Source organism: Rutilus rutilus (genome assembly GCF_951802725.1).
Source record: "Rutilus rutilus genome assembly, chromosome: 13".
Taxonomy (NCBI): domain Eukaryota; kingdom Metazoa; phylum Chordata; class Actinopteri; order Cypriniformes; family Leuciscidae; genus Rutilus; species Rutilus rutilus.
Window position 1 is genome coordinate 28,051,683 of NC_140218.1, and position 16,477 is coordinate 28,068,159.

A 16,477-nucleotide genomic window follows, 5' to 3' on the forward strand; every position below is an offset into this window, starting at 1 on the left:
GGGTTTAGATCTGATATTTGTATACTTTTATATAGAAATAAATGGTGTATAATTAAATTTTTAGAAGACATTAGGCTTTTAGTGTTTCCTTTTTGTACATTACTTTAATCCCTCACTATATCAAAACCGTTTGAAATATTTAATATCCGTTCACAATTTAGCATCTTTAATGTATTTTCATCGTGTAAAAAAAAAAGTTTGCTGTGAACAAAATAAACCACTTAGGAGGAGTAGCTAAAAACTCTGAAATTACCAAAAAAATCCACATTAAGACCTAAATATCTGACTTCCTATTGGACGAAGCTAATTACTGTAAATTAGAAAGTTGTCCGGCTCGATGAGACCAATGTACGTACTGATTTTTTTTACTGTATATACAACTAAACCCCCCCCCCCCCACACTTTTGTCAAAAGCATTTTGAAAGTGACACACTTCCTGCTGCCAGTTGGTGGCGCTATAACTTTGACTCACAATAGTTACATCCATCTGATCGGCCTCTTACCACGAACACACTGGTGAAGTTTCATCAAGATCAGTTAATGTATGCAAAAGTTATACCACTTTTGTCTTGACTTCATGCACACCGAGTTTGGTGGCGATTTAATTAATTCTCTAGGAGAAGTGTTTCAAATTCCACAGCAAGCGTTCTCCAAACAACCCATAATAGCTGACTTCCTGTTGGGCTGGCGATTAACTTAGAGCACGAACGTTGTTTGGCCCGATGAGATCTATATGTGTGCTGAGTTTCATATTAATTCATGCAAGCTAGTTTGATCTATGGACCAAGTTTTCGGACCCCATTCAAGGGGGCGCTGTTGAGCCCCCCTGCCACGCCCCTTTCTGAAACTTTTCACATGTCTACTGGCTAATAAGTGTTATGTGTCTGTCGAGTTTCATCCAATTTCAAGCATGCTAAGAGTCTCAAAAGCATCCGAAAAGAATATTAAAGTTTGATGCGTTGCCACGGCAACAGTATCTAAGATATCAATAATCCTTTCGCAGGTCTACATCTGCCGTGTGTTTACATTATACACACAAAGTTTGAAGCAAATCGGGTAAAAAATAAGAGGGTGATTTCAAAGCATTTTGAAAGTGACACATTTCCTGCTGCCAGTTGGTGGCGCTATAACTTTGACTCACAATAGTCACATCAATGTGATCGGCCTCTGAAAACGAACACACTGCTGAAGTTTTATCAAGATCAGTCAATGTATGCAGAAGTTATCACACACTTCCTGTTTCTCTTTTCTCACCATAAATTCGTTTCCTCGCCACGGCCAAACCTTTCGAGATATCAAAAATCCGTCCGCAATTTATCATCCTCAATGTCTTGACTTCATGCTGACTGAGTTTGGTGGCGATCGGATGAATTCTCTAGGAGGAGTATTTCAAATTCCAGAGCGTACGTTTTTCAAACAACCCATAATAGCTGACTTCCTGTTGGGCTGGCGTAAAACTTAGAGCACGAACATTGTTCGGCCCGATAAGATCTATATGTGTACCGAGTTTCATACTAATTCATGCAAGCGTGTTTGATATATGGACCAAGTTTTCGGACCCCGTTCAAGGGGGCGCTGTCGAGCCCCCCTACCATGCCCGGGTACCAGCTTCAGCCCGGCCCTGATGGCCGCTGGTTCTGACCTGTGTGCAAAATTTCAAGAGTTTTTGAGCATGTTAAGGGCCCCAAAAGTGCCCGAAAGGTAAAAAAAAAAAATAATAGAAAAAAATTATCCTTACCTTTCAGGGCTTGGGCCCTAATAATCCGTACGAAAACAATAGGGCTCTGCGCCCTTTCAGGGCTTGGGCCCTAAATATAGCTGCGAGCAGCGATTACGGGCCCAAGCCGGTGGCACCGCAACCCCGGTGCCTTTAGTTACCTAAAGGCACCGGGGATGGCGGTGCCACCGGCTTTGGCCCTCCATCGCTGCTCGCAGCTATATTTATATATATATATATATATATATATATATATATATATATATATATATATATGTATGTATATATATATATATATATATATATATATATATGTATATATGTATGTATATATATATATATATATATGTGTATATAAATATCTATCTATATCTATCTATCTATATATATATATACACACACACACACACACACACACACAAACATACATATATATATATATATATATATTTATTTATTTATTTATTTATAAGACAGAAAATATTACTTGTCTTACCTTATTCTGATTTTATGATACACTCAAAATATTCCACAACAAATCCTTTAAATTTAATGTAAAAATAAAAACGAAAGTAAGCAGTGTTGGTCTCACGTAACCCTCTTATTAGAATCAAAATGTTTCAATATTTGCGATGTATTTGGATGCTAAACTATTCTTTATTATAGGCTTTGTACTTCACTCGTGTTCCAATATCGATGGAAAAAATCATCCTCTTCACACGCGCAAAAATGTGCTTGGAAACATCACAGTGGAGCTCTGCTTTCTGTGAATGGTACAAATTGTACTACTGACTATTTAAACAGAGCAGTGTAATTCGTTTATGTTAGGTTGACTATTTTTATTATTATATTGTATTAGGGCTATTATGAACAGGCTGCGATGTCAAGATTGCAATTCTGGAATGTGTGTGTGTGTGTGTGTGACGCGGTTGCGGTTGAACAGTGGACACAAAAACATAAATAAAATGTTTTAGTTAATTCCTACATCCATAGGAATACATTGAAAATGCTCGCTCTACTCCGCACCATTATCAATGTCTGTGCGGACGTCTGTATTTTACAGTATACTATAGTTAGCGATTTAAAAGCCCTCAGCGGTGTCACACTTCGATTAACCGGTGGGAAAATTTTATCACAGTCACATCCCTAATATATTTATATATAAATACAATAGGCCTACCTGAAAGAGAATTTTACTTGCCCGACCAGAGTATAGCCTGATTAGAACGTCAATAACAAAAAAAATAACTTGGGAATCACTAAAACGAGAGATTATTCTAATTTCATTACATTCATTTTAAGTTGCAATCAGCAGTTAATAATAAATGTATTACTGATCAATGGTAACAAGGTTGCACTGCTGAGGCTCATGCTGCTTCTCCAGGAGAATTGTAAACAAATGAGCGCAGCACACAAAAAAGCAACCCAGTTAACAACATACTGACTATAAAAATTACAAATATGGAGTTTTTATATATTTTATAACATATGATAGAGTTAAGCAACCTCACTTGACGAGTAGGCAACTATTTCCTGAATACAATCACGATTGAAACTGTGACATTGATTTCATACAACAGGTTAATAAACAGTTACAATTAAGTCACTTACATTTTAGATGCAATATTGACTGTTTTTGTTCTGTTTCAGCAGCAAAAATAGTTAAACAAAGATCACAGCAACTTGTTTTCTCATTACTGAATGATTCAGCATTTTGAAACGAATCGCTTGACTCAAAGATTCAATGGTCAATCCATAAACATCTGTCTCAATCATGAATGACTCAGTCATTGGAATGAATCGTTTGAACGAATGAATCAATGACTCGCTCATTAAGATGGTCGCCTGGCGACACCTAATGGCGGTTTAGTGTTATGTTTAAAAGTATCATTCTTTCCAACGTGCACCATTATCAATGTCCGTGCGGACGTCCGTTTTTTTACTTTCACTTTTATATTAGCGATTTAAAAGCACCCGCTCGTGTCACACGTCGCTTAACCGATGGGAAAATATCCTCACAGTCATATACCTAATAAATTTATATTTAAATACAATAGGCCTACCTAGTAAAACGTTTTATATACTATTTTGATATCCTTTTGGACACAAGAGGGCAGTATAGCCCTATGTTTGCTTTTTTGTTGAAACAAATAGCACTAAATAGCCTGTTTTTAACTTTTTCATACTTTTTGAATTGCAAAAACAGAATAAAATAGGTTTAGTTCTAATATTTGTATAATTTTATATAAAAATAAATGGTGTATAATTAAATTTTAAGAATATATGAGATGTTTTCTGATTCCTTTTTTGACATTATTTTAATCCCTCGCCATGTCAAAACCGTTTGAAATATTTAATATCCGTTCACAATTTAGCATGTTTAATGTATTTTCATCGTGTTAAAAAAGTTTGGTGTGAATAAAAAAAAAAACACTTAAAATTGAATGTAAATTAGAAAGTTGTCCGGCTTGATGAGAACAATATACAAACTATTTTTTCTTTACTGTAGTTAAAAGTAACCCCCCCACTTTTGTCAAAAGCATGTTGAAAGTGACACACTTCCTGCTGCCAGTTGGTGGCGCTATAACTTTGACTCACAATAGCTACATCCATCTGATCGGCCTCTTACCACGAACACACTGCTGAAGTTTCATCAAGATCAGTTAATGTATGCAGAAGTTATTCCACTTCCGTGTTTCTCTTTTCTCGCCATAAATTCGATTCCTCGCCACAGCCAAACCGTTCGAGATATCAAAAATCCGTCCGCAATTTAGCATCCTCAAAGTCTTGACTACATGCACACCGAGTTTGAAGGGGACACGGTGAATTTTCTAGGAGGAGTATTTCACATTCCACAGCAAGCGTTTTCCAAACAACCCATAATAGCCGACTTCCTGTTGGGCTGGCGTAAAACTTGACGGGGGTAAAGTTGTTCGGCCCGATGAGATCTATATGTGTACCGAGTTTCATATTAATTCATGCGAGCGTGTTTGATATATGGATCAAGTTTTAGAACCCCGTTCAAGGGGGCGCTGTTGAGCCCCCCAGCCACGCCCGGGTACCAGCTTCAGCCCGGCCCTGATGGCCGTGGGTTCTGACCTGTGTGCAAAGTTTCAAGAGTTTTTGAGCATGTTAAGGTCCCCAAAAGCCCCTGAAACCTTGATTAACAATATAAAAGCAATAGTCAAATCCCCCCTCCCCTCACACACACACAGACACAGAGAGAGGGAGAGAAAATTCTTCAGAAAATCCACATTCAAACCAAAATATCTCTCTTCCTGTTGGTCGGAGATGGTTAATGTCAATTAGAAAGTTGTCCGTCTTGATGAGAACAATACACATACCAAGTTTTGTTGCTGTTGATAAAACTAACCGCCCCATTTATGACTAAAGGTGGCGCTACTGAGCCCCTCACCACGCCCGTTTCTGAAACTTTGCACATGTCTACGGGCTAATAAATGTGATGTGTCTGTCGAGTTTCATCCAATTTCAAGCATCTTAAGAGTCTCAAAAGCATCCAAAAAGAAAATTAAAGTTTGATGCGTTGCCACGGCAACAGTATCTAAGATATCAATAATCCTTTCACAGGTCTACATCTGCCGTGTGTTTACATTATACAGATAAAGTTTGAAGCAAATCGGGTAAAAATAAGAGGGTGATTTCAAAGCATTTTGAAAGTGACACACTTCTTGCTGCCAGTAGGTGGCGCTATAATTTTGACTCACAATAGTCACATCAATGTGATCAGCCTCTGACCACGAACACACTGCTGAAGTTTTATCAAGATCCGTCAATGTATGCAGAAGTTATAATACACTTCCTGTGTCCCATTATTCGCCATAAATTTGTTTCCTCGCCACAGCCAAACCGTTCGAGATATCAAAAATCCCCTGGCAATTTTTCATCCTCAATGTCTTGACTTCATGCACACAGAGTTTGGTGCTGCCCGGGTGAATTCCCTAAGAGAAGTGTTTCAAATTCCTAAGCATGCGTTTCCAAACAACCCTAAATAGTCGACTTCCTGTTGGGCTGGCGTAAAACTTAGAGCATGAAAGTTGTGCGGCCCGATGAGATCTATATGTGTACCGAGTTTCATATTATTACATGCAAGCGTGTTTGATTTATGGACCAAGTTTTCGGACCCTGTTCCAGGGGGCGCTGTCGAGCCCCCCTGCCACGCCCGGGTACCAGCTTCAGCCCGGCCCTGATGGCCGCGGGTTCTGACTCGTGTGCAAAGTTTCAAGAGTTTTTGAGCATGTTAAGGGCCCCAAAAATGCCTAAATAGTCGTAAGAAAAATAATAATAATAATCCTACCGAAAACAATAGGGCCTTCGCCCTTTCAGGGCTTGGGCCCTAACTAGCCGCTGAAAACATTTATAGAACAATACATGCTAATGTTCTTAGAACATTTTTAGAACAAAAAATTTCTAGCTGGGTAGGCATTTACTATAACCTTGGAAGTATGTTCATTTGAATGAATGACTGGACGTTTATATATTTTTGACTGTGAGTGGAATTTGCAGATGGTCCCTTTAGAAAATGCGGCGAACATCAAACCTAAAACTTACTTCACTGAGCTCTCGGACCGGTTGCTCTCCCGGTTGCTAACATGCAAAGTTAAATGCAACTGCAGAATTTCATGTTAAGCTTTTTCTTTTTAAAAGGCTCAGGAAGGAAAATGCAATTAACGTGAAACGCCCCGCGCCGTTTTCAAATAGGCTCTTGTCTGTAGGCTATATAGTTTTCCTCCCATAGAGCATATTATAAAGAAAAAGCTTAACGTCAATGCAGTAAGACGGTGATATTTAAACTCAGTAGCCAATACACCTTATTGAACATGCAACACGCGACTGCACGTTAAGCGTTTTATAATGGTTTTCTATGGGTGTTGTTCATAATCTGATGTAATCTGTTTGCCTCTATAAAGTATGCTTTATTAATAAGGTAGGCCTATATTGTGTACTAAATTTGGTGCTTCAATATCACTCTCATTAAGCGTCTTAAATGGGGAAGAACGCTTGATTACGCTGCCATTGTCTGTTTTAGCAGAATACTGCCATCTAGTGGTAGCAGGTTTTCTCAGACAGCTGTGTGTGGATCGTGCAAGGCGAAACCGGCGAAATGAAAGTCTCAAAATCCAAATGAATCAAATAGGATGAACGAGTCAATGAATGCATGCGTCTCACCCAAGCGGCAACCTCCCCGTCTCTCTCTTGAAACCAACACGGAAGTGAGTTAAACTGCAATTCATTGACTGGCCGCTTGGCCTGGCTGCAGAAGTGAGTCAAATCTGTATCTCCCTCATGTTAAAATTACCAACTTTACAGCAGAAAAAAAAATGTTTACAGCCTGGATCTCTATGTGGCTTTGGTCTATACAGCTAATTTTGCCCTTCATAACAACTGTGAGGGGGGTGAATTATTTTATAACTCGTCCGTTTAGTTGATTAATATTTAAATTTAAGGGTGTGGCCAGTGGCCACTTGAGTGACAGATGGATTGCCGCTGTCAGTGCTAGCCGTTTGTCTGCTGTTACTAGCCGTCACTTCACCTCAGCAAATGTTGCTGCTGAACTTGCCATCTCTGCAGTGTTTGTGCTTTTTTTCGGGATTATTTCATACAATTTAATACTTGGGTAAGTTACAAAGCCCACGTCTTTGGATTCCGTCGTTATCGTTCGAGAGAACAACCAGCGCTGTATTTCAGTTGTTTTCCTCCGTGAACCTGCACTAATGGATGTCTGACAATTTCGTTGCTTTGGGGGGTTTTCAAATTTAAAACGTCAATAAATACTCGTTCGTTCTGCTCTCACGGGACAGATGGATTATAATATGCTTATGTACCGTCAGATGAAATCCTGCAGGCGTCGGCGCTTTCTCCGTCCATGCAATAAATGCACATGAATGAGCGCGGATTTTCTAGCGCATTTACTTGCACTTCAAAGGCGATATATCTATGGTTTACCCCTTTGAGAGACGGCCAAAATCCGAATTTAAAATGGACTGAATAAGCTCTCTACGAACTTGAGCAATGCCGCGCTGACGGACCATGAAAGAGTGACGGACATGTATGCACATAAATCACTGTCACACACAAACACTCTCGAAGTAATACACAGTCTCACTTGTAGCCATGTCTTTTAACTATTATAATATTTCGAAGGGCAAAAATAGGAACGTTTAATTGGCTTTACATCATCAGCTAACTCGATCACATCGAGCTGGGTGATTTCAGATAGCCAGGCTCCTCAGCTCCACTCACGCCCAGCCTGTTTGCCTATTTTCTGTTATCCGGGAGTGACGCAAGGCCAAAATGGCGACGGCAGGCTCCGCCCACTTTAGGCTTCAAAAATGCTCTTCAGAAACCTACGGGTGACGTCACGGACACTACGTCCATATTTTTTTACAGTCTATGGTCTCACCTCATCCACAAATGCACATCTTACTTGTTGCATGCACAAATTCTGGCCTACATTAATACAACATCGAGGATTTGTATTACCAACCATGTCTCTATTTGTACAAAATGCTGCACATTCATGTGATTCTGGATTTTGCACACACAAGTTGTATTGTAATAGTTTAAATGTAGTGACGCACATTTGTGAATTTGTCAAATAGATGGGTAGTTGTGCACACATTAATAATTAGTACCAGGCCTATTAATTTGTAGTTGTTTGTGTGTGGGTTGTGAAATGCTTAAAAACAGCGAAAAGAAAGTCACAAAATCCAAATGAATCATGAGAATGACTCAATGAATGCAGGCTTGTCACCTGATCCACACATGCACATCTTCTTTGTTGCATGCGCAAATTATGATACACTAATACAAAAGAAAACATTTGTATTCACAAAAATGTCTCTATTTCTACAAATTGCTACACAATCATTCAATTTTGCACACGTAAGTTGAAAGGCATGGATAAAAAATTTCTGCAACATGCATCAAGTTCATTGATAAGTGTGCTTGCACGTGTTAATCATTTTGATACTATATTTATCCCATATTTTACAATTAGTAAGGGAGAGTTGGGCTCAACTGTCAAACTGTCAACTGGATATTTGAATCCGTGCCAGAGGGAAATATTTCTGCACAAAAGATGGGTTTAAAGACCCTCCATTGGTGTTTCTTATTTATTTACACATGTGCCGTCAAACTGTTGTACAAACACATCACACTGGTAGCCGTGCGATATGGCTGTATATCAGAACGCTGTGATTACCTACGGCACTCCGCCACATCCATGCTGATATACAGCCATATCGCACTGCTAGAGTGAGATATTGCTTTAATATAATATAATATAATATAATATAATATAACATAATATAATATAATATAATATAATATAATATAATATAATATCCTACATTACCTGTAACTGGAGCTATACACTGAAGTCCGCATCCATTGTTGCAGCATTTCTCATTGTTGGCACAGTCACTGTCATCGGCACACGACACGAAACTTATCCAGGCACACATTCTTGGTTTATATTTTGTTCTTGGACACACTCCTGGCTTTACTGTTATACAGACACATGACAGAGAAGCCAAATCACTGAATGCTGAATGTCTTTTTCACTGGGGTTTTTGGTTCTTTTGCTGTTGTTGCTGTAAGGAACTTTGAAATAACAGAAATAATTTGGCGAAGTGATATGGTAATGCGGTCAAGACCTGCCTGGATCTACTTTAGCCGTGCGTTTCCCTGAAAATAATTGCACACCTCAGAATCTTCGTCAACCAATCAGATTCAAGCATTTAACAGCCCCGTTGTGTATAGTATAATATAATATAATAATTAATATAATATAATTAGTGTTGTCAAAGTTAACGCATGCGATTAATTTTAGTCCAGTTTAAGGCATTCAAATATTTAACAATGAACGCAGCATTCGTTTTTTCTGTCATCCTTTGGTTGCGTTACATTATATGATCACGCTCGTATTCAGGCGCGATAAGACAAACGAGAACGCGCTGCCCGTGAATGTCCTGTCTATGTGGTACACAACGCACAGAAAGTGGCTCAAGCCGTTTCTCAATACCAAGTAGCCTACGCAAAGTTCGGACTTGAGTCCTTGGTACTGGTAGTTCGGACTTGACAAGTTCGACTCAGGAGAACGAACTCCCGACGACGGGAGAACGCAAGTCCGATAATTCTGAAATGGAACAGCGGCGTACTTTATAGTGTCACTCAGCTCGCTCTGGCTACTCCGGTTATCTCTTTATGTATATCTAGGCTACAAATAAAACAAAATATGTTATAAAACACCACTCTGCCTCTTTTCATTTTCATTTAAAAAAAATCTTAAACATAATGGTCACACAAATGTGGTTCAGGCAACGCAATTGATTATCTTCACTGCATATTTATAACAATACGAAATATAAAGCACAACCCTGCCTCTTTTTGTTTTCATTTAAAAAATATGATGAATAAAAAAACATTATAATATTGATCATTAAAACTAACATTTAGCAAAAAGAGACAGGGTTGTGTCATTTTATTTTATTATATATGTACATACAGTGAAGAGAATGTAGGCAACATGTAGGCTATAATAAAATATTTTATATGTTTTAAATATATAAAATAAAATGACATTTTATTGTTAAATGTCAGTTTTAATGATCAATAATAGCCATTATAAAAGTATAAGTAGCCTAAAAGGTATAAGAAGCTATACAATAATAAGGCCAACGATTCAGTCAAAAAGTCAGCTCTCTAGGCTACAACGTTAAAGTTAAATAGACTAAATAAAGCTATGAAACTTCACTTTGCCCTCAGCTTAACGTTTTGCCAGGGAACAAATTATAGATTAATGAGACAAATAAAATAAATAAATAAATAAATCGCCCGTTAGATATACACAAGACGATTTATATCTCATGTTAAACCACTAGACTAGAGACATCCGAGCCAGCGGCAAACGTCAGCAGCACTAGCCGAGGAAAGGCTGTTCTCGGCGGGGTACATGAGCGCCGAGCGTCCGATTGCCTGGTTCTCACAACTCCGAAAACGTCAGATGAAATTTTCAAATAGGCGCTATCTTTATAAATAAACCAAAGATTTGAGCTTTAAACAACTACAATCTCGCCTGAAATACTCTTAAAACTACATTTCGTGACACAATTACAGCAGTATTTTTAAATTATGCGGGGTTTCTCCTCTGCTATTGACGCTTGCTGGTTGGTGTGAGATGCATTCTGGGATACCTGGCTGTCTCAAGTCCGCACAAGTCACCTCTCGATGCATCCTCGGTAAAAGGGGTGGATCAAGAACACATCCGGGGATTTGAACTGGACTTGGCTAGATGTGAACCAGAGCCCGTCTATGGAGAGCCTGCCCACTCCCTATTAAGTCCTATTGTACCGAATTTTGGTTGTAGTTCCACCAGAGTTCCACTGGGGGCGATCGCCCATGAGTGCAGAATGAATGGGAGTCTATGGGGCTAGACGGCTAAATTTGTCTCTTTCACCCGATTGCCGTTGAGAAATCTCAGATTCGATTGTAGGTTTTGCAAGTTCAACATAGGTTATAGGTCGAAAGTTGAATGAACGAGTACTTATGTCCTTTCGATTTCTTACAGGTTGAGTTGTTGTTGCCCATAACACGCTAGCATTCTGCTAATGAACGCTGATTGGTCAGTGAAGGACTGATTACGACCAGAGATACCGCTTGATGGCATCGTGGCATCCGAAGCGGGACCAGAAACAAACAAAACAAAAACTCGTCTAGCACGTGTATTTACCTGTGTCAGCTGTGTTGTTGATGCCTGGAGAGAAAAGAAAGTGCAGAGCGCGAAAGCACCAAAGTGACTGAAGGATTGCCGTAAAGCAGTATCTCTGGTCGTACGATGTGTACGACGTCATTGACACTTTAAAAGACTTTTTAAAGCAAATAAGTGACTCTAAAAGATCTAACACCCAGCAATGTGTAATTTCTTTGCGTCTCCTTTCGAATACAATATTCAAATTACTAGACAAAAAATTATATCCTGAGAAAAGTGGATTTTGATGGGTATATTGCCATAGACCTCCATTCATTCTGCACTCGTCCTGTGAGCGCCCTCATATGGAATCAAAGTGGAACTGCAACCATTTCAGAAGCCGGAAGTGTACGGAGAGTGAAACTTATTAGGCGAGAGCCTTATTAGACTTTCTCTGTGTGAACTTTGAATTGGAACAGTACTTGGGCAGCGACTGATGACGTTTCACAAGTCCACAAGAACACAAGTACAGACAAGAACGCATATTGAGAAACGGATTCAGACTAAATACTTGGGGTTTCCCGGAACAAGTAAACTGCGCATGCTCCATGACCTTGCAAACAAACCACGCCCTCGTGTTGTCGTCAGACTCGAAACCCCAAGTATTTAGTCTGAGTCACAGAAAGACGCGAGCTAGTATTGAGCGCACAGACATCGCACCAGAATCGAGTTCTCTTTAACGCTTGAACGAACAGTATCACACATTTATGCCAAAATGTGCCATTATTACTAAATTAAAGGAACACTCCACCGTTTTTTGAAATAGGGCTTATTCACATTCTTTCCTACATTTAGATAGGTGGGTAAATGCATTTTTGTCTCAGTGCATGCATTGTTTTAGTTTGACAGGGTCGGCGCTAGCTTAGCTTAGCACAATGAATGGAATCCTTTGTTGCCAGCTAGCATGTCCTGAGTAAAAGTGATCAAAAAAACAAAAAAAAACCACGTAATTACTTCTTGTGGCCTGCGTATTCACAACGAGTACAAATAGCAATGCAGATTAACACTAGGCGATTTCCTAAGCAGATATTGACTTGGGACTATATTAGGGGGAAGCACAGGCGAAGCACAGCTACTTAGGCGAAGCACTGCTACTTGGGCGCAGAGATATCACGCAACACATGAAATTCCACGAGTCAATATCTGCCTAGGAAATCGCCTAGTGTTAATCTGCATCGCTATTTGTACTCGTTGTGAATACGCAGGCCACAAGAAGTAATTACGTGTTTTTAAAAAAAATGTTTTATCACTTTTACTCAGGACATGCTAGCTGGCAACAAAGGATTCCATTCATTGTGCTAAGCTAAGCTAGCGCCGACCCTGTCAAACTAAAACAATGCATGCACTGAGACAAAAATGCATTTACACACCTATCTAAATGTATGAAAGAATGTGAATAAGCCCTATTTCAAAAAACGGTGGAGTGTTCCTTTAATAACTTTTTTAAAACAAAAATGAAACATCACTGAACGCTGTGGCAATTTTTTCTTCCGGAAACAAACTTTTTTTCATTATTTTCCTGTTATCTCTGTAAAGCTGCTTTGAAACAATCTGTATTGTAAAAAGTGCTATATAAATAAATTTGACTTGACTTGACTTGATGTTGCTTCTACATTCATTTGGAGATTAACTTTGAAATTATTACATTATAAAATATATTAAAAACTTGTTTTAATTGCGATTAATCGTGATTAATCACAGAAAAAAAGATGTGATTAATCTTTAAAAATTAAAAACTTACTACTTCATAGTTTGTGTTTGGACACACTCCTGGCTTTACTGTTATACAGACACATGACAGAGAAGCCATATCACTGAATGCTGAATTAATTTTTCACTGTAGAAAAAAAGGAAGTTGTACCTATATGTTATTGGAATACGTTTTACTAGAAATAACTATTTCAGTGTTTCTACTTTAAAATGTTATGTTTTATTCGTCGTGGGTTTTGGTTCTTTTGCTGTTGTTGCTGTAAGGACCTTTAAAATAACTGAAATTATTTGGTGAAATGATATGGACATGTACATAATGTGGTCAAGACCTGCCTGGAACTATTTCAATTATAGTCTAATGCTGAATACCTATAATTAATGGCTAAAATTAATGGCTATTGGCTACTGTCTTTATGTTGTTTCTACATTAATTTGGAGATTAAGTGTGAAATTATTACAATATAAAAATATATAAAGTACTTGAATGTTAGGTGCGATTAATCGAGATTAATTACAGAAAAATATATGATTAATTCGTTTTTTTTTAATCGATTGACAGCACTAAATATAATATAATATAATATAATATAATATAATATAATATAATATAATATAATATAATATAATATAATATAATTTAATATAACATAATATAATATAATATAATATAATATAATATAATATAATATAATATAATATAATATAATATAATACCTGTAACTGGAGGCATACACTGACGTCCGCATCCATTGTTGCAGCATTTCTCCCTCTTGGCACAGTCACTGTCATCGGCACACGACACAAAACGTACCATGGCACACACTTCTGCTTCATATGTTGTGTTTGGACACACTCCTGGCTTTACTGTTATACAGACACATGACAGAGAAACCAAATCACTGAATGCTGAATGAAGTTTTCACTGTAAAAAAATATTTTTGTAAAAAAGAAAGTTGTACCTACATATTATTGGAAGAAGAAGCCCCGTTTTAAAAGAAATAACTATATCAGTCTTTCTACTTTAAAATGTCATGTTTTATTCAATTACTTGCTGTTTCATTGTAAGTATTTTTAAACATTACTAGCAATTTCTAAACTAAAACTGTTTCTACACCATTTTTTTTCAGTGTTCCTTTTGAAAGACCTCTAATATTATTCTGCATAATTTAAACTCACTGAAAGCAGGCGGCAAACACACAGCCCCACAGCATTTGTATCCTCCAGAGCAGTCTCTATGAGAAACACATCCTCCACTGGACCCCACGATCGTCACCTTCCCCGGAGAGTAACCGACCACTACAGAAGAGCATCATTAGGGGAGACCAAGTTATAATAGTTTGTTTCAGCATCTTTCAGCAAGTCAGTGGTTTTGCAATATGTGTCTCAAGCTTATTCACATATTTATCTGCTTCAAATTAAATTAGTTTGGAAATCTACTTTATCCACTGTGTTAGTGTCAGATAAAAAAAAAAAGTGTAACAAGAGTTGTAACCAATTGCATGTCATAATTCATTTTAAGCATTTTAAACCACAAAAAAAAAAGAAAAAAAAAAGAAAACCTCAGACCTTTATTTAAGTTTTAAGTTATAATTAGCTCCTCATGTTATATCATATTATAGTTGTTAAAATGGGAAAAAATCTGATTAAAGTCAAACATATCTGGTAATATTTTGTAACCATATTAATATAAAACATTTTACATTAATGTTCTTGTTTGACTGTATAAAAGTATATATATATATATATATATATATATATATATGCGTTTTCCTTGTACGATGGAAAAATATATACATAAAAAATAGATAAAGCATACAAAGTTCATCTTTCACTGGACGTCTGTACTGTATGTTTGTAAATTATACAGTCTGTAAGTTTAATTATAAATTAAACACAGTCTGTTCTGTATGTTTGTAAATTGTAATGTGTTGAGATGCCATATTTTGTAAGGCACTGGTTTATGGATTTCTTCAGACTGTGTAATGAAGTTAAAAGAACATAGATCTTCTCACCTGTGTTTTGTCCTAGAGTAGCTTCTGTTGACCTCCAGCTTCCAGACAGACACAATAACACGGCGCAGTACACTCGAGCTGTCATCCTCTCCACCTGCGATCACACAGTGAACTCTGCTGGAACATCGTACTTTTCTTAAAACGAGAAAGTATTTGAGTTAGCATTCAACCAATGGCATAAGTTTGGGGCGGGATGATCTGTTTTGGCAAACAATAAAAGAACACAAAGGCACCTTAAGAAAAAAAATACATTGTGTAATACATTCAAAGAACTCTATATGTTGCTTGCATAAGTTTTTTGTTTTTTTTCTATAATACACAAACTACTTTTGAATGTCCTCAATGGGGTAAAATACTTTTCCCCACATAATAGTTTGATTTAGATTATATCCAATACAATCCCACCGGACTTAAACAATCTGAAACTAATTAAGCAATGATAATTTCCCCCAAAGTAAACTGAATGTAAACCCTTCATTTGCACAAGTAATTTTGAAAGAAATAAATAAAAAAATGTCTCCGTTTCCTCAGTGGATTGGGTAAACAGAAATATTTGGCAGCAGTCATGCTTGTTAGCAGCACCATGTGATTTCAATTGAACCCTTTGTAATATATAAAATACACTATATACATTGCTTTAAAACAGATCATGCATTAAAGGTTGTATCAGCGATTTCAGGCCCAAGCATAAATGATCACATTCATCTAAACTTTCCTAACGATCCACTAGCTGCCCGCCCCATAAGCATGCCATCAAAAAAACGTGTCTCTGTAGGCAGCCTAGGCTCTGAGATCTGCACACAAAAACAGTTGGTTTCACCACCACTCAAAACCAAAATAAATAGTGTTCCAACCAATCACAGACAGGGGTGGGTGTTGTGAGGTTTTCGCGTGCAGCGTTGCTTTTCAATAGCAGCCGCAACAGGAAATCATTAAAACGAGGCAAAAAAAAAGTGCTGCGTTAATTTTTTTTACGGGTTAAACATCTCAAATTAATCGCAAAGATTAACGCGTTAATTCCCCCAGCCCTAATGAATACACTACATCCTACGCCTGTCAATAAAGCTACATAACAGGGCTTGCAGCCTGACACAATAATGGGCAGAGCTCAAAGGAGCAGAGGCCTCTAAAGCCCCTTTCACACAGAGATTTCGGAAAATACACGGATAAAGTGACCCGGGATTTGACCCGGGTTCGTTTGATTTTGGTTCATTCACACTGCCAGTGATTTTCCGGAATCAGAGAGCGCGTTCACACACAACCCGTGTA

At 37.8% G+C, this 16,477-nt stretch overlaps 1 protein-coding gene across 1 annotated transcript in view; it reads right to left on the reverse strand.

Moving 5' to 3' along the window:
- LOC311302985 (uncharacterized protein) overlaps positions 1-15,293 on the reverse strand; it is a gene marked incomplete at its 5' end in the record, with an annotated part of 130,476 nt that extends 115,183 nt beyond the window's left edge. The window contains 4 exons of the mRNA XM_084429188.1: positions 9,093-9,242; positions 13,911-14,060; positions 14,373-14,492; positions 15,209-15,293. Of these exons, the coding sequence (XP_084285314.1) occupies positions 9,093-9,242; positions 13,911-14,060; positions 14,373-14,492; positions 15,209-15,293 (505 nt within the window). The remainder of the gene's footprint in view (positions 1-9,092; positions 9,243-13,910; positions 14,061-14,372; positions 14,493-15,208) is intronic.
- Between the last annotated feature and the right edge of the window lie 1,184 nt (positions 15,294-16,477).